Here is a 27839-nt window from a genome sequence, read left to right on the forward strand (position 1 = left end):
GCTGGGAAACCGCGGTGTCGGGGGCCCGTGCGGTACGGCCCCTTTCCCTAGCGAGCTGGGACAGTGGAGCAGCTTTTGGGGGGGCCTGGGGCACCCAGACCCGGAGCTCCACTGGTGGGAGAGTCTTATCTGAAATGCTGCTGGAAGCAGTCCAGAAGCTCAGCAAGGTGAACTGCCCAAGGTTGAATTAGGTGGAATTCAGCCTCCTGAAGGTGACTAAATGTAAGCGGGGGGGGGGACACAAGGCAGAAGGGGGAGGTTGGAATTGATGTGCTTCATCAAAAAAATTACTGGCCCCAGCATGCTTTTGAGAACTGTTGGGCTTGTGCATGTTGTGTGGTGGGAGCGGCCATGTGCATCTTATAGAGGATGGATTGTCATGGTTCTTTCATCCCTGACACGGGGTGGTTGGGTGCTGTTGTATGTGCAAGTAAGGAGGACATGCTGTGCCCACCCCCAGGGTTTTTAGTCTGCTGCAGCTTGGATCAGGTACTCCCCAGGGCCTGGTCAAAGTCCATGGCTTTCTTTTTTCCATGTACCAACAATGGCCAGGGCGATAAAAGTCTTGGAGTCATTGCTGGCAGTGCTTGTGTGTTGTTCAAAGGCTTCCTAGGATGCCTAAACCCAATACTATAGCTTCAGCATGCTGAGAAAGGGTATTTCATCCTCCAGATGTGATGGCAGGCCTGGGGCTCGGAGCCATGCTGGATAGCGATTTTTTGGCAAGGTCTGGGGTCAGGCGGCTCAGTAGTGTTTGTCTGCTGGCTGTGAATGTGCCTTTCCTGGTTCACTTGAGGTTACCTGTGAAATAGGCTGGCATGTGGTTCTCCTGCAAGGGATTCCTTGACAAATACTGGCCAGTGCTTGGTGCTTCCCTGCTACGTCCAATTCTTTCTAAGAAACTTGATGCTTCTCTGGAGGCTGGGAGGTGCAATTCCACCCTGCCAACCTCCACCCACAGAAGGCCTCCTGAGCATTTTAGCATATCGGAATAGTGAAATGAGTCTCTCTAATTGGCCATTTAGATGCTAATTTGCTTCTCCTAGGCCTATGCCAAATCAACCTGCCCCAGAATGTGAGTCAGAAAGAGCCTGCTGTCTTCATGAATTATTCACTTTGCACAATGCACCTGCCTGGCTGGGGATCAGAAGGAAATAGGGCCAAAGTCTGATAAATAAAGATACACCTTGGCAGGTGGAACAGTGCTGGCTTTCCTCCCCAGCATCGTAGGGTGCTGGGGAGCCGGAAGACTGCGTTGCTTGGGCAAAAACTGGTTTTTTATAGCTTACCATATATCAAGTAGCCACACTAATAAGTGTCTCTCATTAATACAGGATTGTTGGTACCTTATGTCAGTTTTCCTGTAGAGCTGATTTTATCTTCCCACTTGCAGGACTGGCATGGACCTCCAGGGCATTGTATTTTATGAGCTTTTAAACAAGCTCTGTCTTAAAAGGAGTTAGGCTTCTTGTGACTACTGCTAGGATTGAGAAGCAGCTCTGGTGCATGGGAACTTTCCTTGTTTTCCCCCCAAATCCCATCCCCGCTTGCTCCTTTTCCAACTTGGCCTTACGTGGTAATGACACTTCTGTCCCTTTCCATGTGCTGAGGCCAATCTGTTTACCTTGAGCTGGGCCAACCGAAATCGAATACATAGCTCTGAATGAGGTGTTCCCTGTTTCGCTGGTGCGGAGTGATTACTGCTTAGATTGAGCCTTCATGATGGGACAGGTGGATAGAAAGACTGTCTGATTGGGTTCTTAAGTTGTTGTCCCAAAGATTGTCAAGGCAATGGTGTTTATTTGGACATTGTGTTTTCCTTACCTCTGTTGGCCCAAGCGGCAGAGCTGCAAGTCAAGTCTGATCATATTGGATTCCTTGTGTCGCTTGGCTCTTCATGTGCTGCAAAGCGTTTGCACTAACAGTGGGGATTTGTCACAGTAAGGAACGGCAAAAGGCCGTCTCTCAGCCATGTCCTGTGTGCTGGCCCAGCTCCCTCCCTTCCCGAGAGCGGGCAGCAGGAAGGTGATGAGGATTGCTTGGCTCCACTGTGCTTGTGCTTCTTGCCTGCTCAGCCCCTACAAAATGTTGATGCTTTGCCACTGGAGAGGCTGAGAAACTGCTAGATGTAGGTGTGAAGGGACAGTTTGAAGTGGTTTGTGTGTGTTATAAAGTCCTGATTCAGGCCAGCACTTGTACAGGCACAGTTGGTCCCCTTCTCTGCCTCTGAGACTTGGCAGTGTCTTGAAAGTCAAGTGTGTGTATTCTGCCACACTTGTACAGCCCCAAGGGTTATTCTGTCACTTTAAAACAGTCATGTGCTTTGAAATACATTCGTGGCACTAGGATCTCTAAAACATGAGAGGAAGACTTGCGTCTGGACTAAATAGACTTTCCCTGCCTGCTCTCACTTGCCTCCCTGCTGCGTGACTAGTGTCTGGGAGCAAAAAGGACTGGCCAGTGGTGGGTGGGAGGCAGAGGCTGGGTTAACCTTATCTATCTCCATTAGTCATTTATCCTCTGTCATAGCAACAAGAGCAAACACTCACTTAGTTGCTAAGGTTTCCCAGGGATAATGGGGTCTGGTGTGCAGAGCAGAGAGTAATTACACTGCCTCTTTGAGGGAGCAGCAGCTAAAAGGAAAAACAGGCCAGTGCGGTACCTGGTGCAAGCTGGGAGTCCTGGGGGAGGTGACGCCCTCAAAGCAGGCAAGTTAATTACACCGGCACAGCTCAGCTTGGGAATTGGGAACTCGTCTCTGGCCAAGTGTTTAATTTTTATTTTTTAAATGCAGTCTTAAAAAAAAAAAAAAATTGCCTAATTAATTTCCTATAACAACAAATTAATATAGATAGGAGCTGCTTAGCTGAAATAACCAGGCAAATGAAAGCTCACTGGAGAGCTCCTTATGGGCCTGTATAGGACATTTTTGTATTTGCAGGGCTGCGAGGAGTTCATGCTTCGTGGGCACCTGTAATCAGCCCAGCTGCAGGAAGACTCATGCAGGCTGTGCTTTCGCTGCCGTGAGGAGGTGTTTTCTACTGCAATGACTACCTCAATGTCAACAAGACCCTTCAGTTTTAACTTTGATGTAGTCAAGGTAAAGACAAAATGTGTTTGAGGTGGAGAGTGGGGAAGGGATTTGGTATAGTGAGATGATGCTAAAAGTGTATATGAGCTGAAAAAGCACGTTGATAAATTTGGGACAGAAAAATGTTAAGTGTGTTAAATACAGAGCTTCAGTTTGGCTCAGGGAGTGCATGATCTAAGAATCTCTGGATGCTGGGAGGGTATTCTGGAAAAGTATTGCTCTGTTGTGCTCTGTTCTTATATACTCTTCTTTAAGCATCTGCTCTTAGGGCTGGTCAGATAGCAGGTACTGTGCTCACTGGACCTTTGGCATGACCTGCTATGACTGTGCTCTCTTATTAAGGCAAAGATACGTGATCTTCATGTTGAGAAGATCATTGTGCTGAGAAAACTGGCCTTTTTTCACAGAAGAGCCTGATATTCGTCTATGTACTGCCATCAGCCAGGGCTAGATATGGGACGTACCGACATGGCAGCCTTCTGCCATTGCAGCCGCCAGTTGTAGTTGATGCTGAATGTGCTGGTTGTTGGAACGTGGATCAGGAGTACACCCAGAAACACCTCCCCCTGCTGTTCTGCTGCTGCTTCGGGAAGGCATGCCTGCCGCAGGATCCGCAGCTGGGTGGCTTGGTGGGGTGGCGTGGAAGGGTGCTCACTGCTATCCAGCCTGCACCTGGGGGATGTGCTGCCACACAGCGAGCTGCAGCCTACCTTTGTCCTCCAGGCCAACACATGGGAACTGTCCAGTGGGAAAGATCTTGCTCGCTTTGCTGTCTTGTGGTCACTGTGCAGGGATATAGGGCCAAGTCAGCAGGGTGGCCCTGCCTCTGTTCCCTTTGCTCAGACCCCACCAGAAGACTTCTCCCTCGCAGACTGAGTCATGTTCTTAGGTGCCTTGCGCTCTGGCTACAGACTCCAAGCCTTATCATGGAGACAGCAGAAGCAGTGCTACGTCGGAGCTGCAGGCAGAGATGTGCTCAGTTATGCATCCACCAAAATGCTCCTGGCCCCGTGCAAAGGGTTGGCTCGCTGCGGGGCAGCACTCCTTCCTTCCAGTGCTCCTCTTAGCTTCTGTGCCAAGGGCAGCCAGGTGGACTGAGATTTAATGAGGTTTTGTTTCACATGACTTCCTCCACCATAGGAAAGGAATAAATAGGTGGAGTGTTTTTAAAGCAGGTCATAGAGTATCGATAAGAGCTCTCTTTTAATTCTTAATTCAAGTAAAAAACAGAATCTTGGAGTGGGAAGTTTCCTTTCTGTAGCACTAAGTACTTGTGCTTCCCTTTTACTCTGTATACAGTGTACTTGCAGCAGGGCCAAGAGCTGTGGATTTCTCTTGCTCTCTCACTGCTAGACTGGCAGCTTCTACCCTTCTTTAGCTTGTTGAGAGGCGCAGACAACAGGGAGTGGATGGCTCAGTGAGGTAGGTGCTAACTGGTGCATTTTTGAGAGAAAATGCAGTGGAGGTGGACTGCAAGAGGGGCATGTTTCACCATAGCCCATAGAAATGATTCCCCAGGCAGGTGTGGTTTTGCTATCTTTGTGTTTCTGATTAGGCTGATTCCACAGTACTTCTTGTCCTGTACAGAGATAAGAGGGAGGATGTTTCATGCCTTACAGATACTGGTACCATTTCTCTGGCATTGTTCCTGTTGCCATGCAAGATATTCCTTTCCCTCCAGTCCTGCTAGTGCTCCTGTTTCTGCCCCAACAGACTGTGGCCTGCAGTCCCATGTCACTCTTGTTTCTTTCTCCAAGGTAGTTGCGTCAAACCACACCTGGCTTTTTTCAGAGGCAAAGGTGCAAAGCCACCTGCAATGCCAGTTTACATCAAGAGGAGCAGCAGATACCCAATGCTGCTGAAAGAAAATGCTCCTGTAAATATTTTAGGGAATAATCTATCTGAAGACTGTTTTGGGATATGATGGATCTCTAGGCTGTGTTGTGTTCTCCTTCTTTCTTTGCAGATGCTGCTCAGGGAATGGTGGAAAACAGAAAGTGTATGCTGAGTAACAAGAGGCAAAAGAGCATGACATTGCTTGTTTTTGTTCAGTCATGCTGAGAAAAGCTCACTGTGATATGAGGCTGGAGAATGTGTTTAGGTCTCTCCGGAGAAAAATGCTTAGCTGAAGTGTTTTATTCTGACTTGCCTTCAGCTCTGTTAGAGCAGATAAAGCTCTGCAGAGGAGGGGCAGATGTATTGAGGGGCAGTTGTATTGCTTTCTACCCTGAAAGCACAGCTGCCGGCAAAGCAAACTCCTCTGCCCTGACCGTGGTATGGGGCTCATCTCCAGCTCTAGCCTTTATGCTGAACGTCCCATGGCTGCCAAGTGCTGGTCGCGTTGATATGTTGTGTGCGTTCAGCCTTGCCAGTGGACAGTGAGTGCGTGGGCTGTGCAATTCTTCAGGTGTGTGTGAGTGGGAGGGAAGAGTATGTGGTATATCTGAAGAGTAATTTAATATATGCATTTGTGTGTGTGGGTATATGTGCTTATTATCCTATAACAACATATCACAGGCTTGAAAATCTCTGGAAAATCCAAGGTCAGCTGTTCTGTGTGAAATTGTAGCTTCTCTCTGCTTCTAACACAGGCCCAGGGGTGGGAGCCTCCGTATGCTTTTGCTGTTAATGCTTGGTTGCTCCCCTGTGTGTGAGCTGCTGTGGGACGTGTGTGGGGACTGCATTCTCTCCCTGCTTGAGAATGTGATGAAGATGAAAAAAGCGGGAGGTGTTTTGGGACAAAATGGAAATGCAAACCCACAGTTTGTGTGGCACTGAGCAGAGCGGGGAAAGCAGTTGGTAAATCAAAGATGCCAGGGTTCATGGATTTCTTCTAGGGATGATCCCTTTCAAAAGTGATCACCTTAATTAATGTAGTAAAGATTTAAAAAATTGAGTGCAACACTTCTATCTCTCCTGCCTGTTTCAGTCCTTTTTCTCTGCTGAAGCTTTCCTGCAGCCTCCCATCTCCTCCCTGCCTTGCTTTGCTGTACAGTCAGATTGTGCTGCCGAGCATTATGCTAAGTTGTTAGAGCCTTCGCTCTTTTTATACATCTATTCCCTTGCACCAAAAGAAATCTGTGCTTTGTGTGGAATTCCTGATCTTCTCTCCTGCCTGTTGCAAGTGCTGAGTTTTCAGACTCTCTCCAGAAACTGGATGGTCGGAGAGGAGGGAACTGGTTCACTGCTTGTAACCGTTCTGGCTCTCAAGGCTGACGTGGGGTTTGGTAGGAGATAGCGGTCAGTTCTCCGACACGGGTTAGTGTTTCTGTGCAGGGGGGGGTGAGTGCGACGTGTGTGGCACATGTGAGCTCAGCCTAGGGAGAGAGAGATTAACTTGCACTCGCTGTGTGCCTGCCTGTGTAAGAGGGCCAAGGCCATGGAGTCTGTGATGCCTCCGTGCATCCGAGAAGCAGAAAGCTCTGTGTGTCAGCAGTAGATAGCAAGCGTAGGTGCAGCACACTGAACCATGGGCACTGCTGGGCTAAGTGTGCTGTGGATTGAGACTGAAACATGTGTTTTCTTGGGAACTACCGCACGGTTGGCAGGTGATATACCTTGCCTGCTATTGCATCTGATCTGTGTTTGCCAAACGGCATTAAACATGTTATCTCTGCCCAGCAGGTATGGTGTCAAAGCTAGCATGTGTCTGTTCTGGGAAAGGTAAGTATTAATACCTGGAAACTTATGCATTAGGGCTCATGAGACACTTGCTCTGCTCTGCTGGAGAGCAAATTCAGCTGGAGGAAAGCTCGGTACATCAAGCCTAGTTTTGCCTCCATGGAAATCTTTTGGTTGCACCTGTCCCTTGAAGTGGTTTGTGTGTGGAAAAACTTTTATAAAGTCCTGATTCAGGCCAGCACTTGTACAGGCACAGTTGGTCCCCTTCTCTGCCTCTGAGACCCTGGTGCACCTCTGAGCTCTGAGACCTCTGAGCACCCTGTCTCTTGGTGCTTTCCATTCATCTGAGCTGCTGGTAGGACTTAGAATTTCTTAGATGCAAAGTCTATTTTGGCGATGTGTTTCTCCCATGAGTGTGTGGAAGTTGGCTTTTGCTGTCTTTGCTGGTCAGTTCATCGTCAAATTGTCATTGGACACAAAGAATTGCTGGTGTGACCATGCCGGTTACAGGAGCTGCAGTGGGAGATCTGCTGAAAGAGGTGCTGTCTTAAACATCAGAGAATGCAAACAAGCTGCTATTGTAGGCTGTAGTTATAAATATCAGGCTATTATGGAGGCAGTTTTAATGAACGAAATGACTTGCCACTATTCATGCTGATTGTCGCGTGGGTTTTTGTTTGTTACCCCATTAAGAGGAAAAAAAAGCAACTGTACCTTCTTTGTGTCCTTTAGAGTGGCTTTCTCTGTCAGTACTGCAGCATTGGGGCTTTAGAGGTGATGGGGCAGAGATTATTTTTACAAACAATGCTTTTCTCTAGTTTGAAATGAAAAATCAGAACTGTCAAAGAGTCTCTGGCTTTTTTCAGAGTACCATAAAATCTAGACTTCTAGCCTTGTCTTCAAGGTATTTGAAGGTATTTATTGGCTTATATTTTGTGAGGATGATGGTATGTTTTTATTGCTGTCTGTGGGCGAGAGTTTGTCTACTTCCACTGTGTGCGATGCCGGCAGATCACCTTTGTTTTGCTTGCCAAAAGAGTGGCTCTTTGGGGTGGTTACTAAGGCTGTGCCAAGCACTGCCCTGTGCTTTCTTGAGGGTGCAGTGGCAGCTGTGCTCAGTGCTGGTGTTTGCTTCTTACAGGTGTGATCCCTGCCTCTCCGCCGCAGCCTGGTGCCATGGCTGACACGATTTTTGGCAGCGGGTCGGGCCAGTGGGTGTGCCCCAACGACCGGCAGCTGGCACTGCGTGCCAAGTGAGTCCTTGCCACCCCCCTCCTTCTCCTTCCAGCCTCACCTCTGGCCTGAAGGGTTTCCCAGTATACCTGTGGAGCACTGGCCCACCGGCCTCCATCCACAGCCTGGATGGGAGTCAGGAGTTTGCTTGTCACGCAGACCCTCTCTACCCTGGAGGTGTGCTGCATGGGTGGCACAGGAGCCTGCAAAGCTGGGGCTTAGTGCTTGGCTGCTGCTCGGAGCTGCCAGCCTGCAGTGGGGTTTGCTGCGAGGCTGGTATGTGGTGGGAGTCCATCCCACCAGCTCTCTCCTGGGTGAAAGGAAGGGCTTGGAGGCAGGCTTGTATCTCTGCAGCACCCTAAATATAATTGATAGCATCCCCCAGCTGCCAGCACTCTTTTGTTTTACAAGCTTGTCATTTGATCGCATTTTCCCTGAAGTTAAATTACTGCATAACCTAAAGACAAAAGGGATGGAGATGAGTCAAGCACTAGAATTGCATTTGTTTCCTGGATGCTTTCCTTCTCTGGTGGCCAGTAATCTGCCACTGCCACCTCTGCTCTTGTCTGAACCTCTGGGGTCAGCCTGCTGTAGAGTGTTAGAAAATAGGAGGTCACCCTGTGTCTAAGGGGACTGCCTGAGTGTGAACAGGGCACACCACTGCCACTTATCCAGCCTTCACCTGAAACCCTCATTGAGACAGCTGTGTCTGATAGTGCCCTGTGTTCTGCTAGCAGCCGGTGACTTTATCCAGTGACCTCTAAACCCCTACTGAATGGTAATTAATTGAGCTTTTAAAGCTCCTGCCTGTCCCCCAGTGAGCTAAGGAGAAATGTCAGCTGCTGTATGTGAGGCACAGAGGGAAGAGACTTGCTTAAGTCCTTGTGTGGGCCTGGGTTAGACCAAGGGAGGAAGTTGCCCAGTTTGTCTTTCCAAGCGTGGCTGGTGATTTGTGTGTTTGAACTGAGTACCTTAGAAATAACGTGACCTAGAGGGAGGAGGGTGCAGGTAATCCCTGTGTTTGGGAGTCTACTGTTGGCATTTGTGATGTCTGGCATCAGCACCCATCTCTGCAAGGGTACCCCCAGGACAGCCAGCCCGAGGTGCACTAGTTTTATTTACGGGCAGAGCCAAACAGGAGTGAGGACATGGAGTGGTGAAATACAAATTGGAGCAGAAAGGGAAATGAGAGGGCAGGGACAGACAGCGCAGCACTCAGTGCTGCTGGAGGAGTGATGTGGTGATCTGGTCAGTGAGAAGAGACTCCAGCTTTAGGCGTTAGCCAGGGAATAGTCTTCTCTGATGGAAGGCTGACGTAGGCTCTGTGTGCCTGGCAGGTTTGTCCTGTGGGGCAGGGCAAGGGTTTTGTGCTTTCCTTTTACAGCTTAATTCTTCCCTCCACCCCCTCCGACAGGCTCCAGACAGGCTGGTCAGTGCACACATTCCAGACTGAGAAGCAGAGGAAGATGCAGGCTCTGAGCCCGCAGGAACTTGAGGTCATTCTGGAAGTCATCCGCAAGGCGGAGAAATTGGACATCATCGAGCAGCAGCGCATCGGGTACAGTCACATTCATTTGTCCCCTTCCCTCAGAAGGAAAGGTCAGCGCAGACAGAGGAGTGGCTCTCCCAGCTGCCTGATCTCTGCCTCCATCAGTCAGACCATCCCTTAGGTCAGTTGTTTTCCCCTCCCATGTTGCTTGTTTGGAGGTGATGAACATTGGGAAGGAGGTGATGTTTTCCTTCTCTCCATGTCTCAAGCCTTTCTCGTGCCACCTTTGAGCCTTGGGGTTTGCTGTGGTTGCAGCCACTGACACAATCCCTGGTAAATGCAGCCTGTGCTAAGGCAGCTGCCCCAGTGGCTCTGGAAGAGGCTGGAGAAGATGCCGAGCTGTGCAGCTGCACCCACTGCTAGTGGACAGCATGGCTCAGAAACTGCTGCTGGCAGCGCAGTTAGGCTTTCCCTTGTCTGCAGCAGCCCACTGGGATTTTGCCTGGAGCAGTGAATGAGTTTATGTTCTAGCTGGCTGAGCCCTCTGGAAGGGGTTTGCTAGCTTGAATTATTTAATTTACGGGCATCCTTTTGCTGCTGCAGATTTCTATTTGCTTTCAGTCCTGCTGGAGGTCTGGTCTCAGCTGTGTCTGTGGTCATCCTACACTGAGTGCCTTTAAAGCCAGGGAGTCCGGCAGTCCTGCAGCATTTCCCAGCAGTGTTTCGTGTTCATGAGACAGGAAACCCCAGTGACTCCCAGCCTGTGTCCAGCAGGCGCAGCTGCCCACCCCTGCACTTCGCTCTGTCCCTGTGCAGTGCACATTAGTGAGTGCTAACAAGAACTGACAGTGATGTTTGTGAGATATATGGGAGACCCCAGCAGCCCCAGAAGCAGCCAGCAACCCCGAGGGGCTGATCATTTCTGTGCAGTTGTTGGTGTAGCTGCAGGAAGCAATAGCCTTGCTGTTCCTGTGCTGAAGCATTCTCTGAAATACCTTTGGTAACTCCTGGGAGTTCTTTTGTGCTGAAGTCAAGGATCATAAATCCACTAATGGTGGCTCGGCCTGGCGGTGTTGTCTGACCTCATCACCATAGGCAGTACCTCTTTCAAACAGACCTTGCCTTCCTCTCAGTATGGGACTTGGTTGATGGGACATTAGTGCTAATGAGAATGAGGTTGCATGGATAGCAGGATTGTTTCCTCCCTGAGCCGCATGTATGCGCATGGCTGTGGCTGGCCACTGCCTCTGATAAATGGCCTGACTGTTACCATCCCCATCTACAAATAGATGCCTGAGAATTGCCAAGCAGTGATCTCATGACAGCAGCCTTGCTCTGCATGCTCTCCACATCCTGCATCCTAATTGCTTATCCCGCTTTCCTTCCCTTTCGTAGTCCTGCTGCTGCAGACATTGTGCATACATATGTGCTTCCTGTCTTCCAAGCAGGCTGTCAAATGAAGCAGGGAGCAATTAACGAGCTCATTTTGGTCTGATGGCTTCAGTCTGGCCTTCCTGCTTCTAATGGGGTGTAGGCAAGTCATGTGCCTGCAGTGCTGCTTCCAGGGAGTATATGTAAAATGGAGCAGGGCTTGGTAGGTCTAACTCCTCTGCCTCTTTCTGATGCTGTCTGACTTGCCCTGATCTGAGCACTAAAGGCTTTTCTTGCTCTACAAGCAGGAAATCATTGTGTTGGCCCCAATGACACTGAGCTCCTGAGGATGTGGGACCAAGGCCCTCTTGTGAGCTGTCTGCTCTGTACCCAGTAGCTGAGTCAGGCATGTCAGTAGTATTTGAAGTTTTGATTATTCTGGGCTTGGTGAGCATCAGTAGATGGACTTACAGGGTTTGTATCCCCTGTATACCAAGAGCCAGCTGATGGGAAACACTGAGTGCAGAGACTGAAGTGAAAGTACATATGGTCTCAGCAAGGGGCCCGAAACTGCACAGAAGCAAAGGTAGGCTGAGTCTGGAGCACACATCTGCAGGTTTTCCGTGTGCCTCAGAACTATGTGCTTCAATTTCCAAGGTGAGTGCTGTGACCTCTGCTCTGCCTCATTCCCCACAGGCGCCTGGTGGAGCGGCTTGAGAACATGAGAAAGAACGTGATGGGGAATGGCCTCTCCCAGTGTCTGCTCTGCGGTGAACTGCTTGGGCTGCTGGGCAGCACATCGGTCTTCTGTCAGGATTGCAAAAAGGTGGGTTTGGACACACAGGTGCTGCCTGTTCATGCTAGCGGATCTGCCCAGAAAAAGCCACTAGGCCTCTTGGAAACTGGATACTGCTGCAGAGCTAACTTATCTTAGCCCCACTTGTCTAGGTCAGTTCTGTCAAACCATCATGTTTTCCTTTGCACCCTGGTTATCTTATTCCTCAGAATCCTTAAGTGCCTAAACTGCACTTAGCAGTGAGATTGGAGTGCATCAGTGCAACTCTGGGGTTGCAGAGTGAGAAAAGGGGCAGGAATGTATGGCCATCAGCGGCGACTCATAAAAGGGTCCGTGTGCTTTACTATTATTTGCTGCAAGGTCTGCCCTTAGACCTTCCAGTAACATGTCTCTTCAGAGGACTTAAGTCCATCTTCAAGTTCCAAACCAGTGTCCAGTTTCCAACCGTGATACATAATTAGCCTGTGCATCAATGACTGCCTGTGTGTGCATATGTTGTTGGCAGGACTGCACGGGTGCTGTTTGAAAGGCATCATCAGTTTGCAGGGAGACTGCTGTTCTACCAGTGCCTTGCGGGACAATTGTTTCATGTCTAGACTCTGCAGCCAAGGGGTTAATCTGTATTGCTGTGGAGATGATGATCTCCAAGGCAACCACCTTATCTTCCCTCTGCTGGGAGGCTGTTTTTCCTGCACTTGAAGCCCATCTTTCCCTGGGGAGATACCTCTGTAAGTAACTTTGCCTCGTCGTGTTGCCTGGGGAGCAGTGAGGGTACTTGCTGGGTGCAGGAGTGTTTCTGACTTGCTGGTGGTAGGGTGGAAGGGAGCAGCCTGTGCTGACTTTGTCCCTGGTGGGTTCTGGATCCAAGGAGACACTTGCCCATATTGCCCACCCTGTCACTGGGGAGAAGTCCTGTGGAGCCCACAGGACAGCACCGAGTAAAACCTACTTCTTTACTGAGGAGTGGTGCATGTTTGCACCTCTGTGGTTAAGCAGCCATGCAGGCCACAGTGGAGAACCCTTCATGATGGCACTGCTGGAGTTTGTGAGATGAAGTTCTCATGCAGAGCAGGCTGCCAGCCTGGGCCTGCCCTGGTCCACAGCTGGCTGCAGCACTGCTGAGCTCTTGTAAGAGAGGGAAGTGGTTGCCCCTTGCAGTCGGAACTGGGGTCCCAGCATCCCTCCATACATGCTTGTGAGTAGGGAGCTTCTGTGAGCTGTGCTGCCTTTGCTGTTGAGTGAGTTTTTCCACTGGATCCAACTTGCAGAAGTAGCTAGACTGAGGCAGGGGTTATGCAGAAGATTGCTTGTAAAGGCAGTGGCTGGGAAAGTAAATGCAAATCTTTGAACCCCGGCTTCTAAGCCAGGGAGAAAGTAGCTTTTTAGGAAGGGGTGGGGAAGGAAGCAGCGGTAAGGTACTGTGAAGTGAGAGGTTTAGTGTGAATGGGAGCTACAAGGCAGCTCCCTTGGAGAGGAGCATGGGCTCTCTGGAGAGTGGAGTATAAAGGGCTGGATGTCAGACAGGAGACGGCTAGCTGTTTCCTGCATTTCAAGCACGCGGAATAACAGGATGTGCTGTATTCTTGCCACCTTCTCTTGGCAATTCTGCTCTCACCTTGTCCAAAGCCAGCTAGGTCACATTGCTACAGCACTTTCTAACCTCCTTCCTGTGAGCCTCGTACACTACTGAGGAGGCAAAAGCTAGCACAGACACTTCCCTGCCCTGCGCGTTTGCAGTTGCGGGTAGTGACCCCGCCAGCTAGTGAGGCTGTGTGAGCCCAAGGCTCTGGGAGGGTTCTGACCAGAACACCCCAGAGACAGGGTGGGTTTGTGTGTTGTTGGTTTTTTTTTATTTTTGTTTTGTTTTGTGGTTATCCCCTTTTTGTCTGGAGTCTGTTGTGCAGTTCAGGAGAATTCATATCGACGTTGATTTAAGGTGAGACCCTACTTTTCCAGTGTGCATTTTGCAGCTGCTTTCAGCTTGGCTGCTCTTTTCAGCTGTGTGCAAGCTCAGGGCAATGCTGACTGGGTTTCCTGGGCTTCTCCCCTTACTGCTTTTTAATGTTGTGGAGCGAACTCAGGGAACAGTCAACCCTTCATCAGAGCACACAGAGTGGACTGTTACTTTAAGCTTGTTCCCTCTCGTCCAGGGATATCCATCACTCGTGCAGTGCTGTATGCAATAAGCAATGACTTGTCAGGGAATTTTTGATTTTTAAAGTTAATCTTTTTTCCTGCTAGCCTTGCTCTGTTACCATCTCATTGCAGCCCATTTAATTCAATAACAGGAACTGTTGTAATGATGCATCTGAAACATAGCCAAGAACTTACCCTCAGCAAGTCCCTTCTGCTGAATAGAGGTTTTATATTTCTTGTAGTCTGGTGGATTTTCTAAGTGCCACTTTCTGTTTTATGAAGAATATTTCTAATATTAGTTTTTATTATCTTAGAAATAAATGCATTATGGCAAGACAGAGATGTATGCAAATCCAAATGTGTTAACAATAGCAGTAGTTAGACAAAGCATAATGTGTCATTTACCATGCAGAGGGTATCAGTATCATGTATAAAAGGTGACGTATAAGTAGGAGAAGAAAGTGCTTTATCTTGTATTTAATGAGGAATGGGGCTAAGTTTAATGTCCTTGATTTTTATGTCGTCTTCTGAGGACTTGTGAGTGATGCTCAATTTTCCAGCTAGTCTGCAGAGAAGGGGAGGAGGAAAGCCCCATTTTATATTGGAACTTTCAAAATTTATGGCTAGGAATAAAATCACTTGGAAACTTCCACTAGAGGGAGTGTTTGAATGTGCTATACATGTGGGGATTGGGATCTTTGAGGGTATTTAAGACTGAGTTTCTCCCTCAGATTTTGGTTTGAGGGAGGCAGAATTTGGGGTAATTCAGGTAGTGTTGGCCGATTGCACCTGCAAGCCCCCTTGGCTTGGGTAGCACCATGTTGAGTATTGATGCACCAGATGGAAGAGGTTGTTCCTTATTTCTCTGGGCGGACGAGAGTGAGGACAGGAACAGAGAGATGGAGGGGAGCACCAGCATCTGTGGTGCTGCCTCCCACTTTTTGTGCAGCATGAGTCAGGGACAGACCTGCCTCTGGACTACGCTGACTAGTTCGGTGTGTTTATTCATGCAATGAAGCCATTTCCTTGAGTACCATCTCATTCTGCTGCTTTCCTCCTCCAGGCGTGGGCACTGAGGGCTGAGCAAGCCACTGAGCCACTGAGACTTTTGTCCCTGGACACAGATCTTCTCAGAGGACAAGCAGCCAGGTTAGGGGGATGTAAAACCTTAGCTGGGGAGATTAAATTCACAAGTCTCTCTAAGCAAGGTTTTGCTCTCCAGGGCCCTCTTGTGAGTGGCTTTTGCTCTGTGAAGATCAAAGAATTCATCCGATTTCTCATTCAAGCTGTAAGCCAAGCCTGATACACATCAGCTTCATTATATAATATTAGGTGATTCAGGTTGTAAATGGCTTGTAATGCCAGCAGAGATATGAAAGTTTCTTGTGCAGCAAGAGGCCGTGTGGCGCTATCAGGCATTCTGCTCAGGAAATGTGCACGTAGGCATGGTTGTGCCTGCTTCCTAAGCAGTTGCAAATCAGTGGCTGCCAAGTGTGTGCTGAAATGGAGGGGAAGCTGTGGGGTTTAAGACTACATATGTGAGGGAAGGGAGGAGAGGATTTCCAGTCTTGCACAAACTCGTGCTCGTTTTTTACTTCATTACAGCTGCTTTTCATGCCACAGTGATTGGGTTTTAGGATTTAGAGGGATTAAAAAAGGGCTCTAGAAATATGCCTGTTGGTCATGGGGTTTGATTTGCCCTGTCTTCTTGCCCTGCAGTCACGGACTGTGCTGTAGATTTGCCTTTGTCTCATGTCCATATAGACCTGAAACAGCTTCCTGTGATCGGTGGTTCTCCAGGATAAACAGGAAAACTGTGCCATGTTTAGGTTTTCAAGGAAAGCAAAATAGAACTGTTGAGACAGATGCTTCTCTCCCTTCTCTCTCCCAAGGGCTATATGGCTGTGAGGGGGTGCTAACACCACCTTTTTTCCTCTTTTTTTTCCTCTCTCCTTGTTTCAGAAAGTTTGCACCAAGTGCGGAATAGAAACCTCTGGAACCCAGAAACGTCCTCTTTGGTTGTGCAAGATCTGCAGTGAACAGAGAGAGGTAAAATGCAACTGTGGACAGATGGGGCTCAGAAGTGTGCACCTACTTGCCCTAAGTCTGTGCCAAGTGTGTGTGAGCTCTTCCCTGTGGCTGGGCACTGGGAGGGGAGCTTGGGATGGGGTTTGGGAGCTGTGGCTGGAGGCCAGGCAGGCTCAATGAACGCACACAATGAACGCACGCAACTTTGGTTTGTGAGGGCGTGGAGGGGAAAAAACACACCAGCCCCTGCAGCCTGCATGGCTTTGTGGAGTTTTTCTAGCTATGGTCATAAAGAGACTATTACCTTTTGCTGCTGCACTCTCCCTTCTAGCTCTGTGGCAACTAAACTTGGCTAGCACTGGTTCTTTAATACAGCTGGAGAGGTCTGTAGCATAGCTGCAGTATTTGTCCCTCTAAAAATAACTAGGATTGCAGTTTTTAAGTCTGTTTTCCTTCCTGCCTGCAAAATGCCGTAACTTGCCAGTGTGTGAGACTTCTAATGCAGGTCTCTAAATTTTTATATCCTTCATCCTTGACTTTACACCGCAAAAAGTAATGGCCAGCCTCAATCCTTGTCTGCCAGCCAGCATCCACCAACATCAGGGCTCGTGGCTCTACAGTGAAGTGAAGTCAGTGAATTTGTTCTGTGATTACAGAAGGATTTTCAGTTGTTCCCATCAATTTATTTTGGGTCTTTGCTTGTGGTCCTTGAACATCAATCCAGTGCAGCTATTTCTGACCTCTGCAACCAACTGTGAAACCTGGGTGCTCTGCTAAATCAAATTTTGAAGTGTACTGAAAGCATTTGTGCAGGTGTTTGAGATGCTGAATTTTTTTTTTACACTAGTTGTGGAAACTTAGCATTGCTTAGGTTTTACATAGGAGGGGTTTGTCTGTGTGGGAGCACTTGCAAAGTTCATGTTCAGGTAAGATGAGGGGTACATGGATGCTGCAGGTCTTTTGAGCAGCAGTGTGGGTGTGGGTAGGGCAATGCTAGTTGCATTACTGGCAACCTTGGAGTTTGCTAGTAATTTGAGATGCTGAACCATCCAGATGTTTTGAATTCCAAATGGAGGTCCCAAAATGGAGGGTGAGGCGGGTCAAGATATTTTCTGGGTTCTGCAGGGAGATGGATATGTGACTAAAATTGACTTTATTTATTTCTTTTATTCTGTTCTTTCTGTGTGTTTTTCTCATTCCACACTGTATAATTGTTGGGTTTTTTCGCTGTCGTTCTTATAAAAATAATCAGGAGCCGTGGTGACTGGACAGAGAAGAGTATTAACCTGTCCAGTCAGTGTTTCGTGCTGCCAGTGTCTGAGGGTACGGTAACCTTCAGAGCTTGCTCTCTCCGTGAAACCTCAGATACGGCCAAAGTGCTTCACTAATGAAAATGTATGGAACTTTCCCTCTTAGACTAACTAAAAAATAGCCTCATCTTACCTCCCAGCCCTAAGCTTAATCTTTTTATTTTTTACTTCTCTTTAAGGGTGGTTCAGGTCTGTCTCCTTTCTTGTTTGCGCTGGTGCTGGTGCCCTGACCAGGAGAAGGTTGGAAGGGTCACAGTGTGGACGCAGTCAGGCATCAAGTCATACATCCCCTCTGTCTTCCCACATGCTCTGCTTTTATTTTGGGGAAGGCAGGGAAGCATTGAGAATTAGCAGAAGCCTTGAGGCATGTCAGCCAGGGCAAGAAAGTTGAGGCAATATAAATGCCTGGAAAGTGGCTTTGATGAGGTCCTCCCTAAGAGTCTGTGTGAGGAAGAGATGAGGCTCTTAGGCCTCAGGCAGATGGCTGGTACTAGTCCAGTTCCTGAAGCTGGTTCAAGTGTCACGATATTACAGGGCATGCAATAAAATAGGAGGTTTCTTTTAAGGGTTTATGTTCACAACCAGTTCCTTGTTGCAGTCTCTTTCTGTGATCTGGATCTGTCTTTTATTGCCATCTGCTCTGGACCAAACCCATTTGGCCATGCTGTTTGCTGAAGGTTACATTTGCTGTCAATGAGATGCAGATGGATGTCTGCTCTTTGGGATCAGATATTCTCATTTCTGTCTAACCTGCGTGGTTAGTAGATATTGACCCCATTTTATTTCCTGGGATCCAGGCAGGATCCCATTGAAGCACTTTGGGTTGTGTGATTCAGTAACAAGCCAATACCACCCTTCTCAATGCACAGCGTAACTGAGCAAGGTTCTTCTTCAGCCCATGCCAACGAAACACATGCTTAAAGTAGACTTGTCCCAGGACACAGACCTCTGGCACCACCCCCTATTTGTTGGACCGTGCTCAGGCCCCTAAACTTGGCCAGCTCTAGTGGCTGAGTGTTTGATGCTGGTCTGGAGTGCCCTCCCCCAGCAAGTGTGATGAGATGTGTTTCCAAGCTAGGTGATTCCCTCCACATTAGCGCTTTGATTGCCATCTGATTTTCTGAACCACCGCTCAAGCTATTTGGGCATGATATTTATGAAGCTCTCGACTCTGTTAGTGAGAGACTGTCAGGCACTGAAGTGAGAAAGGGAGGTCACTTGGAAACCTGGATAGACTAAATGATGTTGGCTAGAATTAAGTGTCATCTGTCTGGGACAAGAGCCTAGGACTATAATTGTCCCCTTTAGCCTTTGCCATGCACTGAGTAAGCACGTGAGTCTTGTGGCCCACCAGGGTCTCGAGCCAGGATGGTGGAGTTGGATGCTTACATATACCAGCTAACAGCTGAAGTGTGCAGCATTATTCATACATACTAAAGCTCTCATCCCCCCATCTTCCTTGTTATTTATCCCTGTAGGCTTGATTTAAGCTAGCATAAGTGTAGTGACATGTGGTAGTCATCTTTTCCCTTTTGCTGTGTGGACTGAATCGCCTGGGTTCAGTTATGAGTAAATCGTCAATATGCCTGGGTCAAAATGAAGACCAAAGTAACAATCTATTACCAATTTTTCTGTTGGAGTTGAAGGTTTGATGCCTGTAGATCCCTTTGGGGATCCCAGCCTCAGCCATTCAGAAGTGTTCTTCGCTGCTGTTGCCTTGAAAACTTCCACTGGGAAGGCTGCACAGTAACGAGGAACAAGTTGCTCTGACTGTCAGATTCTGGAGGATGGAGGTGATTAATGGATTCTGCCTGCTGCTTGCGTCCCAATCATCCAAAAGCAAACCAGCATGTTTGGCAGCACCCGAGCTGCCCAGCATGATGTGCCCATGCAGGGTGAGGGTCTCCAAGCCGCCAGAGAGGCACTGGGAGGAAAGTACTGTGTTCTAACATGGCCAGGACCTGACAGAGCCTGGATGTTCCTACTGGCAAAGAGAGGACCAGCAGGCAACGTTGCGTCATAAGTGCATCTCTTCTTCCCGAAATGAGCTAGACCTCATCTGCTTTAGGCTAGAACTGGCCTGTTGGAGATACCACTTGTCCCAGCTGTTTGCAGAAGCATCTGTTGAAAACCCGCTTTTGTTCTTCAGGATTCTGTGGCCATTTTCCTTTGCAATGTCTTCTGAGGGTGGTGGAATTAAAGCAGGTGTATACTGTGTTTTCTTGTTCCTACCAGCAAGGGTAGAAGCAAATTCAGTCAAGCTCACATTCACTTTCAAGGGTAAGAATCTCCCTTCCTTCTTCCCTCCTCCATGTGCTGCATTGCCTTTCTGGAGACTGAGCGTGGAGGTCTGATCCTCCTTGGGGCAGTCCTGTTTCTGCATGCGTATGAAGTCCCATGGAATGATCAGGGTTGCTGCTGATCCCCGACTGCAGCAAACGTTGGCTATGGGTTCGCAGTGAGCTATTTGCTAACTTGGCAGTGAAGCAGTGATGCACCCATGGGAATGAGAGTGCAGGGCAGAAAGGGAGCAAGTCCTCCAGCCAGACAGGCTTATTGCAACGGCTGTCAGAGGAGCAAAACTGCCTGGGAGGAGCTGCAATACAGCTGGAATGCTTCCCTGCTGCCAGGCCTCTGGCAAAGCACGTGAGTTTGGTAACAGCTTGGGCAGCAATGCCCATGTTGAATTAGTTGCGTGTGGCTGAAGTCTGCCTGTCACCTCCTGGCCTGAAGGGGTAATGGGACCTGCTGTGTTTTGTCAAATCCCTGCCCAGCTGTTTAACTCTCTGCACAGCCTTGTTTTGAGTGATACCACCAGGTTCTGCAAAGCACCTTCCTGAATTGCCACTTTATATATATATTTTTTTCATATCCATAATTAGCGATGCTATCATCATAATTAAAATCCTCTTGGAAGCATTTGTGCACATTTACATTTGAATTGACACATCCAAAATTGTAGACATAATGAAAACAGTTTAAGTAGGGTGGGGGGAGATAGCTTTTTTTTAAACCCCATTTAATATGAAAGAGAGTGTCAGCTATCAGGGACCTGTTAAAGTTTTAATTTGCCCCCTCTGCCTCACTTTCCCTTTAATTTCTTCTCCTTCGCTAAACAGCATTTTCATGGCTGGCTGCATTTCTTGGTTTATCACACTAAACCATGCAGAGGAGGAAGATTACTGCTGTGGAAGAACGGAGTTGTCCCCTCCCCTTTTCCCCCCAGGGCTTCCCTTTTCACATATACACTCATACCATTTTGAACATTATAAACCAACACAGCCCAGGGTTATTCCTGCCTGGCATGATGTTTTCCTGGCAAAATACCGTACTGATGGAGGGGAGTGTTTATTTTGGGTGACTCTGGATTGAATCGTAGTGATGTGCACCTGTTTGCAATTCAAAGGACTTACCAATAGCCTGCCATATTATTTTGGGAGGTGGTAGCAAGTGGTTAGACTCAAAATAGTGTCCTCTAGAATAGAGCCACAGGAAAAAAAGAGGCCTGATTGAGAGGGGAATGATAAATCGGTGAAGGCTGGCAGCCATTGCAGCTTGAGAAACGTTGGGGTTAGAGGTGCGATAGATTTTGCTATTCCGGAAACAAAGCTCCGAATAGCAATTTCACTGCCTTTTAATTTTCTTCATCCTCAAGTGCTGAATGTGGGAGTTGACAACAGATTGCTGTAAATAATGTAATTGGAAATCTCTGTGTTATGGAAAAGCAGATGAATGCAAATAACGAAGCTGAAGAGCGCTTGCTCTTTCTCCCTGCCAGTGGTTTGTGACGTGCCAGAGCCATGGTGGAGAGCTGGGACAAAGTGGCTGTGTGGGCACGTGCTGCGTGCAGGCAATGGCAACAAAGTCCTCCCGGGGTGGGTGCACTTGCAGGTGCCTTTCTCTGCATTAAGCATTGTAGCTCATGAGAACCTGGTCCCCTGCCTTTTGGCTGCTGGGGGATTGATTGAGCCAGTAATGCTGGTGTCAGCATGGGAAGCTCAAGGTAGCTGTTTTCCTCTGGCACAGCCCAGCCCAGGCTGCTGCAAAGGAAAAGGGCTGCAGAATTCTGCATGACAAGTAGTAGGTGGTAGAGCAAAATGTGGCTTTGCAGCTAAGATCCTTTCTAAGCATCTCTGTTTGTGGGACTTGTGGCTTGGTGAAGTCCAGGAGGGTTGCAAGTGCTTGTTATGATTCCTTCAGCTGTGACCACATCCCTTCATCAGCAAGTCCTAATGTTTTCTCTGTTTAGGAGCTTGTTTTAGCACTTGTATTTTCAGAGAAGGAGAAAGAGGAGGGAAAAATTTGAGCAGTAACATGCGTTTCACCAGGGCCCAGTGATTCTCTGCTAGGTCCCCTTTACAGGCTGCACTTGCATGTGCTAGATAAAAATATGCATCTGCTTCTGACTGTCTCATCCTGTAGATATAATGATGGCTTGATGCAACTTTAATAGGAATATTATCAGGGTTATAAAAGGCGTTGAGCTCTCTGGATTTGTTATGGCCGTGGCCATTAAGTTGGTTTGAAGTAATAAAAAAAGGAGTCTGTTGCTAAAGTAGCTCTTCTTCTCTGTGTCCTCCCCCACTTTGCTTTAGGGTAGTTTAGGTGTCAGGCGAGGCAGCAGGACAGGAGCCTGAAGGAAGTCAATATTCAGCGTGGATTTTGGTTGTGTTTGGCTGGGCCAGTTTGAGCGCAGTGGGCTGGGGACAACTGCAGCCGGTGAACCGTGGTGTGGCTGCTCTGTCCTGAGCCACATGCTGGGCCACCGCATCGTGATTCGGGATAATGGAGATGGGGATCTTTATTCCACTGTGTCAAGCACTCAGAGCAAGGGATGATCAGTGTTAGTTAACTTGGTTGCAAGACACTGGAAGTGGCTGGCTGTCCCTCTTTTGATGAAATTCCAGCTCCACCCAAACTCAGGCTGCTGCGGGGGGGCCAGATTTACGTGCACACGGGACTGGTGGGAGCAAAACTCTCTCCTCCTTGGAAAGAGCAAAGTCCTGCTAATAAACAGGAGTTTTATTCTTGAAGCACTTTATAGATTTATTAATTTAAAATCAAGCAAGAACTTTGCTGTCAGGCTGCTCCTGCGATCAATGAAACTGCCATCAATAGCAGTCAGCAACATCGATTTGTTTTGATGCACGGATGCTAAAACTAACCTGTGTGCCTATGTGCAGAACGGAACGTGAATCTTGGTTGGTTCAGATGGGACACGCTGCTATCCTGGGGGGAGCAGAGGTACTAAATTAATACAGGGGAGAGCATCTTGCTGCAACTATTTTAGAGCTGATCTCAAAACAATTTCAGTACTGCTGTAATGAGACCAAACTCTTTTAGAAGCACCAATTTAAAGTGAATATGTATGCATAGAATCAATTTTATACTAGTATCACTACGTCAGAGCTGGGTGTATTATATCATTAACTCTTTCTATTACTGGACTTGCTTTGGGGTAGTGAGAAACCTGGGGGTGGCCAGCCTTTTCTTACAGCAGTCCTTGCTGTGTCTGATTGGTTTTATGGTGTGCCTAAATTGTAGTTTGCCTGAAGATAATAGGTCTCTTCAGTGCTTCAAATTAAATTACAGATGTTGCAAGGTCTGTTCAGAGAATGACTGTAAGAAAGGGTTGCTTCCTCCCCAGCAGTTTGTGCAGGGAAGCTATGTGTGCCCTAGCTACCCGGTATGTAGCAGGGGCTGAACAGCCTGCCTTCCTTAAGCCATGGCACTGATCAGGGTGCAGACCCTGTGGCTACGGCATCCCTGTTCTACCCGCTGTGTCCTGTGCATGCAGCTGCGCCCGAGGTCTCCTGCCTTCTTGAGACAAGAGAGACCGGGGGTTGCCTGTCCTGCAGCTCCTGCATCATGGATGTTTACCTCAGCTGCAGTGGACTAAGCTCCATGTAGAGACGTGTGTCCCAGATTTAAAAAATACATTGCAGTTTCCGATTCTGGGGTTTGTGACCCATTCTGGGGTTTGTGACCCACTCCTCCAGGGTCTCTGCAGCACTGATGAGTGCTGTTGTACAAGCTGTACCAAATGTCGCACAGTCCCTATGTTCTAGCAGAGGGGATAGAAGGAGCTGTGTCAGCTTGTGCCTTGACTGGCTGGGTCACTGTTTTGGCTGTTTGCACACTGATGAAGGAGCAGGTACAGTGTCCTGCCTGCCAAGGCTGCCTCTGCAGGAGAAGAACTTGCAGTCTTCTCTCCTTTGGGGAGTTGGCTTCCCAGCTTTTCGCTTGGATGGCAGCCTCGTCATCCTACTGGGCAGTGGGTCCTACTACCCAGTGGGAAAATGTTGGTGTAACTGCAGGGTGCTCTCACCTCCTTGTTTCTAGATTCTGCTGTGGTGCACACGAGCTTCTCTCTTGCATTCTTACAGCAAGTGGCGTGTGTGCTGGGTCACAACGATCCTGTGCTTTCTTCTGCTGGGTGCTCTTCTCTTAAAAAGCATACTACCAGGTTTCCCTCTGAATTCAGATTGCATTCACTTGGCTTTCAAGACCCCAAATACAGACATTATAGCTTTCTGTGTTGATGGCTCCAGACTGCTGGAGCAGGGAACCAGACAAACTGCTGAGCAGTCACCTCCCATCAGTGAAATGGTAATGGTGGCATCCTGCTTTTTGTGCCTGCATGAGGAGAACTTCTCATGAGTGCCAGGTGTTGTCACTGCCTTCTGCTTTGATTAAGCCCTAAATGCAAATTGCAAATACATTGCTGTAATTTGGGATATCTGCATTTGCACCCATTGCCATCATGGTGATACTATATGCAAAATGCTTTGGGAACTTGGAGTAGAAACACTGACGAACTCCTTCACTCTGAACAGAAGTGCAAGGTTTCTGCCCCCCCTGCATGAAATAGAAAATTACATTTTTACTATATTAACTTATTTTTGCCCCGGCCGTCTCATTAGCTCATTATTAGACTGCTGGAAGGCACAAAAGAACTAGGTTTTTAGAGGCCATTTCTCCTTGTCTGAGCTGGCACCCTTTTCCCTTCCTCTGGCTCACAGCAGGCTTTATATTAAATATACTTAATAGAGCTCCTTCATCATAAGCTGCATTAAAACTAAATTGGAGAGTAGAGGGCGTTCGTACAGGAGATATTACAGTGTAGCGCTTGCAGTCCATTTCCTGCTGCAGGTTCAGGTTATTTGAGTGTCATTCTTCTCGTTCTGGGATTTTCAAGCACGCTCGTTAAATGATCTGGCTTAGCTCAAATTGCTCTGTGAAATGAACACCAAGGTTGTGCCATTCAGTGCCACAGGAGACAGCGTTTCTGCTGCCCTGGCATTGCTGCCTGCATCTCCCAGCTGCAGCCAGTCTTTGACTCCCTCAAAAGTAAAGTGACCCAGGCTGAGGGACCTGGCCCAGGAGGAGAGACTTGTCAGGACTTGCTGCCTCTCCAGCCAGTGCAAGACATGTTTGACTCTAAGCAGAGCATGTGCTATTGCTATTGCCAGCCATGGCACGTGCCTGCTCTCTCCAGGAAGCTTTTCTTTTTGTGGATTCACAATGGGAAAGCACCAGATGCAGAATCCGAACCACCTGCTGCTTAGTGCAGGCCAGGGAATTTCATCCTGATATCCTTGTAGTAAGTCTGGAAAAGTGCATTTGACTCAAGTGCAGCATCAGAGAAACATCTAGTCTTGACCCAGAGAGTGTAAGAAGCTCTGTGGTTTGCATGATCACCCTCTGCTCCTCTTCCAAGTTATGCTTGTTGCTCATTCAAATTTGTGATTTTTTTAGTGATGGAAGAAGGACCAAGGTGAAGCTGGGCTGACAATGTGTGGGGAGGGATTTGGGATGCTGTGGTAGTTGTAGAGTGCAGGGGAACTGTTGGGCTCTGTGAGCTGGAAGGCTTGACCCTTCCCATGTTTGAGTGGGGTCAAGGTAGCTCAGAGGGAACACCTGGGCCGAGCTTGGTGGGAAGCTCGTTTGGTGCTGGCTGTGCTCTCTTGCTGTAAAAACCCAGGCTTAAGGTGTTGTGTCTCTGTCTCTAACAGGTTTGGAAGAGGTCTGGTGCCTGGTTCTACAAAGGGCTGCCCAAGTACATCACACCTTTGAAGACCAGCAGCAAATCCAGTGAGCTGCCCTCACAGCCTTGGCAAAGTGAGCCAGCCGTGACAGAGGCCGAGGGTGTCGGGACCAGCCGATCCTTCACCTGGGCCAGGGGAAAAGGTTGGTTGTCTGCTCTTTGCCCAGGAAACAGACAGGGAGAGGGGGAGAAGGACCTGTTGCTAGCAGGATTCAGCTGATCAGCTAATAGGGGAGGCTTTCTGTTAGAGGTAGGGGATAGCCAACAGGATGTGGTGCGTTTCTCATGTGGGCAGCAGTGGGTTTTGTTGTCTATGGTATGTTTTTCAGGTTTCACTGTTAAAGTGCACATTTGTGGCCCAGACTAGCCCCAGTCCTCCTAGACTCCCTGTCCTTCAGTCCACCCTTGCTTTCCTTCATTCCCTGCAGCCCCCACTGTTTTGCTGGGACTGCCAAGGGAGGGACGAGTCATGAAGCAGACTCTGTCTTCAGTCACAGCCCAAAGAGCTCCTCCTGCTCCGCCTGGTGAACTACTTCATGGTAGGATGGTGCCACTGATGGACATTGTGCAGCTAAGGCTGACAAAAGGCTGGTCTTATTCCCTCCCTCCTTGGGGCTGCATGCTCCTTGCTTCTGCTGCACCACAGGGCACCATTGGGCAGGTACCTCAAGTCGCTTTGAGCTGGATCAGGAATTACACCTCCAACATCAACCTGGGGTCTTCCTGGTGCCTGGCGCAAGTGGGCAGAGATGCTCTTCTACAGTCAGTGGGCAGGAATGAGCTGATGCTGGCTGTGTCCTTTTGTGCCTGAATCCCCTCAGCAGGTGCAACTGGCAAAGGGTGAAGCTCCCTCCCCAGGCTGTGGAGGAGGAGCTGAGGTTTGCAGCATGGAGAGCTCAGTGCTGAGTTGTTCTTTAAATGTGTCTCAGAGAAGCTGTTGATTAACAGCCCTTTGCAAGGCTGGGACAAGAGCATTGACAAGCTCAAAGATTTATTAGCTTCAGCTCTCACATTCCTGTTCTTTGAGGTAGACCTTGCTTGAAGTAGACCATTGTATCACATCTGGCATCTTGGATCACGGCTGTGTCAGATCCCATTCACAGCACTGCCTTGTAGAGGTTTTTTTCCCCCCTGTCTTCCATCTTCCCACCCGGTTGTTGCTTGTACGCCCACGCCAGTGCTGTGCCTAGGGCCAGCTGGGGGGAAACAGCAGCTTGGCATTGAGGAGCTGGGCACTCAGGGTCATTAGCACAGCAGCAGATAGATGGTGCAGAATTGAAGCTGCTGCCAGTCTGCTTTGATTTCTTTTCGTTTCTTTCTGGTGTGGATTAGCAGAACTGTCTGGCCTCTCCTCTCTGTCTTTTGCTATTAGATCCCCTCAATTGGAGAAGACCTCTTCAGTGTACCAGCAGCATGCACTCTTCCACATCAAGATAAATCTTACCAATAGTGCAGGGGGAAATAACGTTTTAATAAGGAGGACTCAGGAGAGTCAGGTTCACAAACCTGCTCTTCAGGCCCCAGCTAGGAAAGCACTCCCTGCCCTACTGCCACTTTTGTAATGAAAGAGAAATCAGTTCAACACTAGGTGGTTGTGCTTCCCTCCAGGAGATGCTTGGAAGGAGTTGTCTTACCAAATGAACTGATTGATGAGGTATTTTCTGTTCACATGAGACAGAAAACATTACGAGTCAAAGATGTTGAGCCCAGACCTGGCCTGCTTTTTAGTTCAGCTTTTTAGTTGAGTTTTTTTTTGAGGGAAGGCCTCCCCCTAAATACTGGCAGGAGCAGCAAAGGAGCAGGTGGAGGACAGCAAAGTGGCCGTTGGTAAGCTTTGATGTGGGTGGAGAGCTGCCTCTCTCCCTGTGCTCTGATTTTTGGCTAGCTACTGTTTTATGGATTGGGTAATATTAATTTATGGTTTTATTTTCTGGTGCTTTCTTTCCTTGTTGCCCTTCTCTGTTAGGCTGCCTGTCCTCTGGATAGCTTTCAATGGGCACTGCGGTCTGTAATTTATCTCTGAAGCTGGGAGCTTGTACATCTCGCCCTGCTGTTTAACTCTTTTTCACCTACCAGTGCTGGGACTTCTGCCGTTTGTCATCCAAAACATCTGCAATGTGCAGGGCAGATGCCTTCCCCCACGGAGATGATGTAGCTGTGATATTACCGGTGTGATTCTGCGACTGAGCCCGCACTGAGCTTTACGAGACCATGGCTGACAAGGCAGCCTGCCTTACCTCTGCCTGGCTGATAGCTTTTGTCAGCTCACACCTCGTACGTTCTCATCTGAAAACGTCCTTTCGGCATTGAGTAAAGCCCTGATGCTTGTTTGGCAGGGTGTTCACAAGAATGAGCTCTGGCATTTAATGTGCCTGACTCTGACAGGCTGCTCTCGGTGGGGTTTCTGTTGCCTTGGCCAGCTGTGTCTAACCCAGCTCACCTCCCGAGGTGCTGAAGGAGCTGCCTCTCAGCTATTAAGGGACTCAAGTGAGGTGGGGCCAGTACAGGTGCAGCCATGTCCCAGCACAGCCCCCAGAGAGCCTGGGAGAGAGGAGTGACGGTCGTCCCTTCAACATCCTCCATGCCAGGAGCTGCCTTTCAGCAGGGATGGGGCAAACCTCAAGTGTCCGTTTTCTCTCCCAAAGGAGGGGATCAGTGCCAGGCCCTGGGTACTGGCCTCTCTGGCTGTGCCTGCTGCGGGAGGGTGGGAACGCAGC

The 27839-nt window shown here is 48.6% G+C and overlaps 1 protein-coding gene across 1 annotated transcript in view; it reads left to right on the plus strand.

Moving 5' to 3' along the window:
• The first annotated feature begins 7888 nt into the window (after positions 1–7888).
• Positions 7889–27839, plus strand: part of RPH3AL (rabphilin 3A-like (without C2 domains)) — a 31858-nt gene continuing 11907 nt past the window's right edge. Inside the window, exons 1-5 of the mRNA XM_010292075.1 lie at positions 7889–7965; positions 9360–9503; positions 11502–11631; positions 15700–15786; positions 25091–25265. Of these exons, the coding sequence (XP_010290377.1) occupies positions 7889–7965; positions 9360–9503; positions 11502–11631; positions 15700–15786; positions 25091–25265 (613 nt within the window). The remainder of the gene's footprint in view (positions 7966–9359; positions 9504–11501; positions 11632–15699; positions 15787–25090; positions 25266–27839) is intronic.

Source organism: Phaethon lepturus, unplaced genomic scaffold (assembly GCF_000687285.1).
Source record: "Phaethon lepturus isolate BGI_N335 unplaced genomic scaffold, ASM68728v1 scaffold58, whole genome shotgun sequence".
Taxonomy (NCBI): domain Eukaryota; kingdom Metazoa; phylum Chordata; class Aves; order Phaethontiformes; family Phaethontidae; genus Phaethon; species Phaethon lepturus.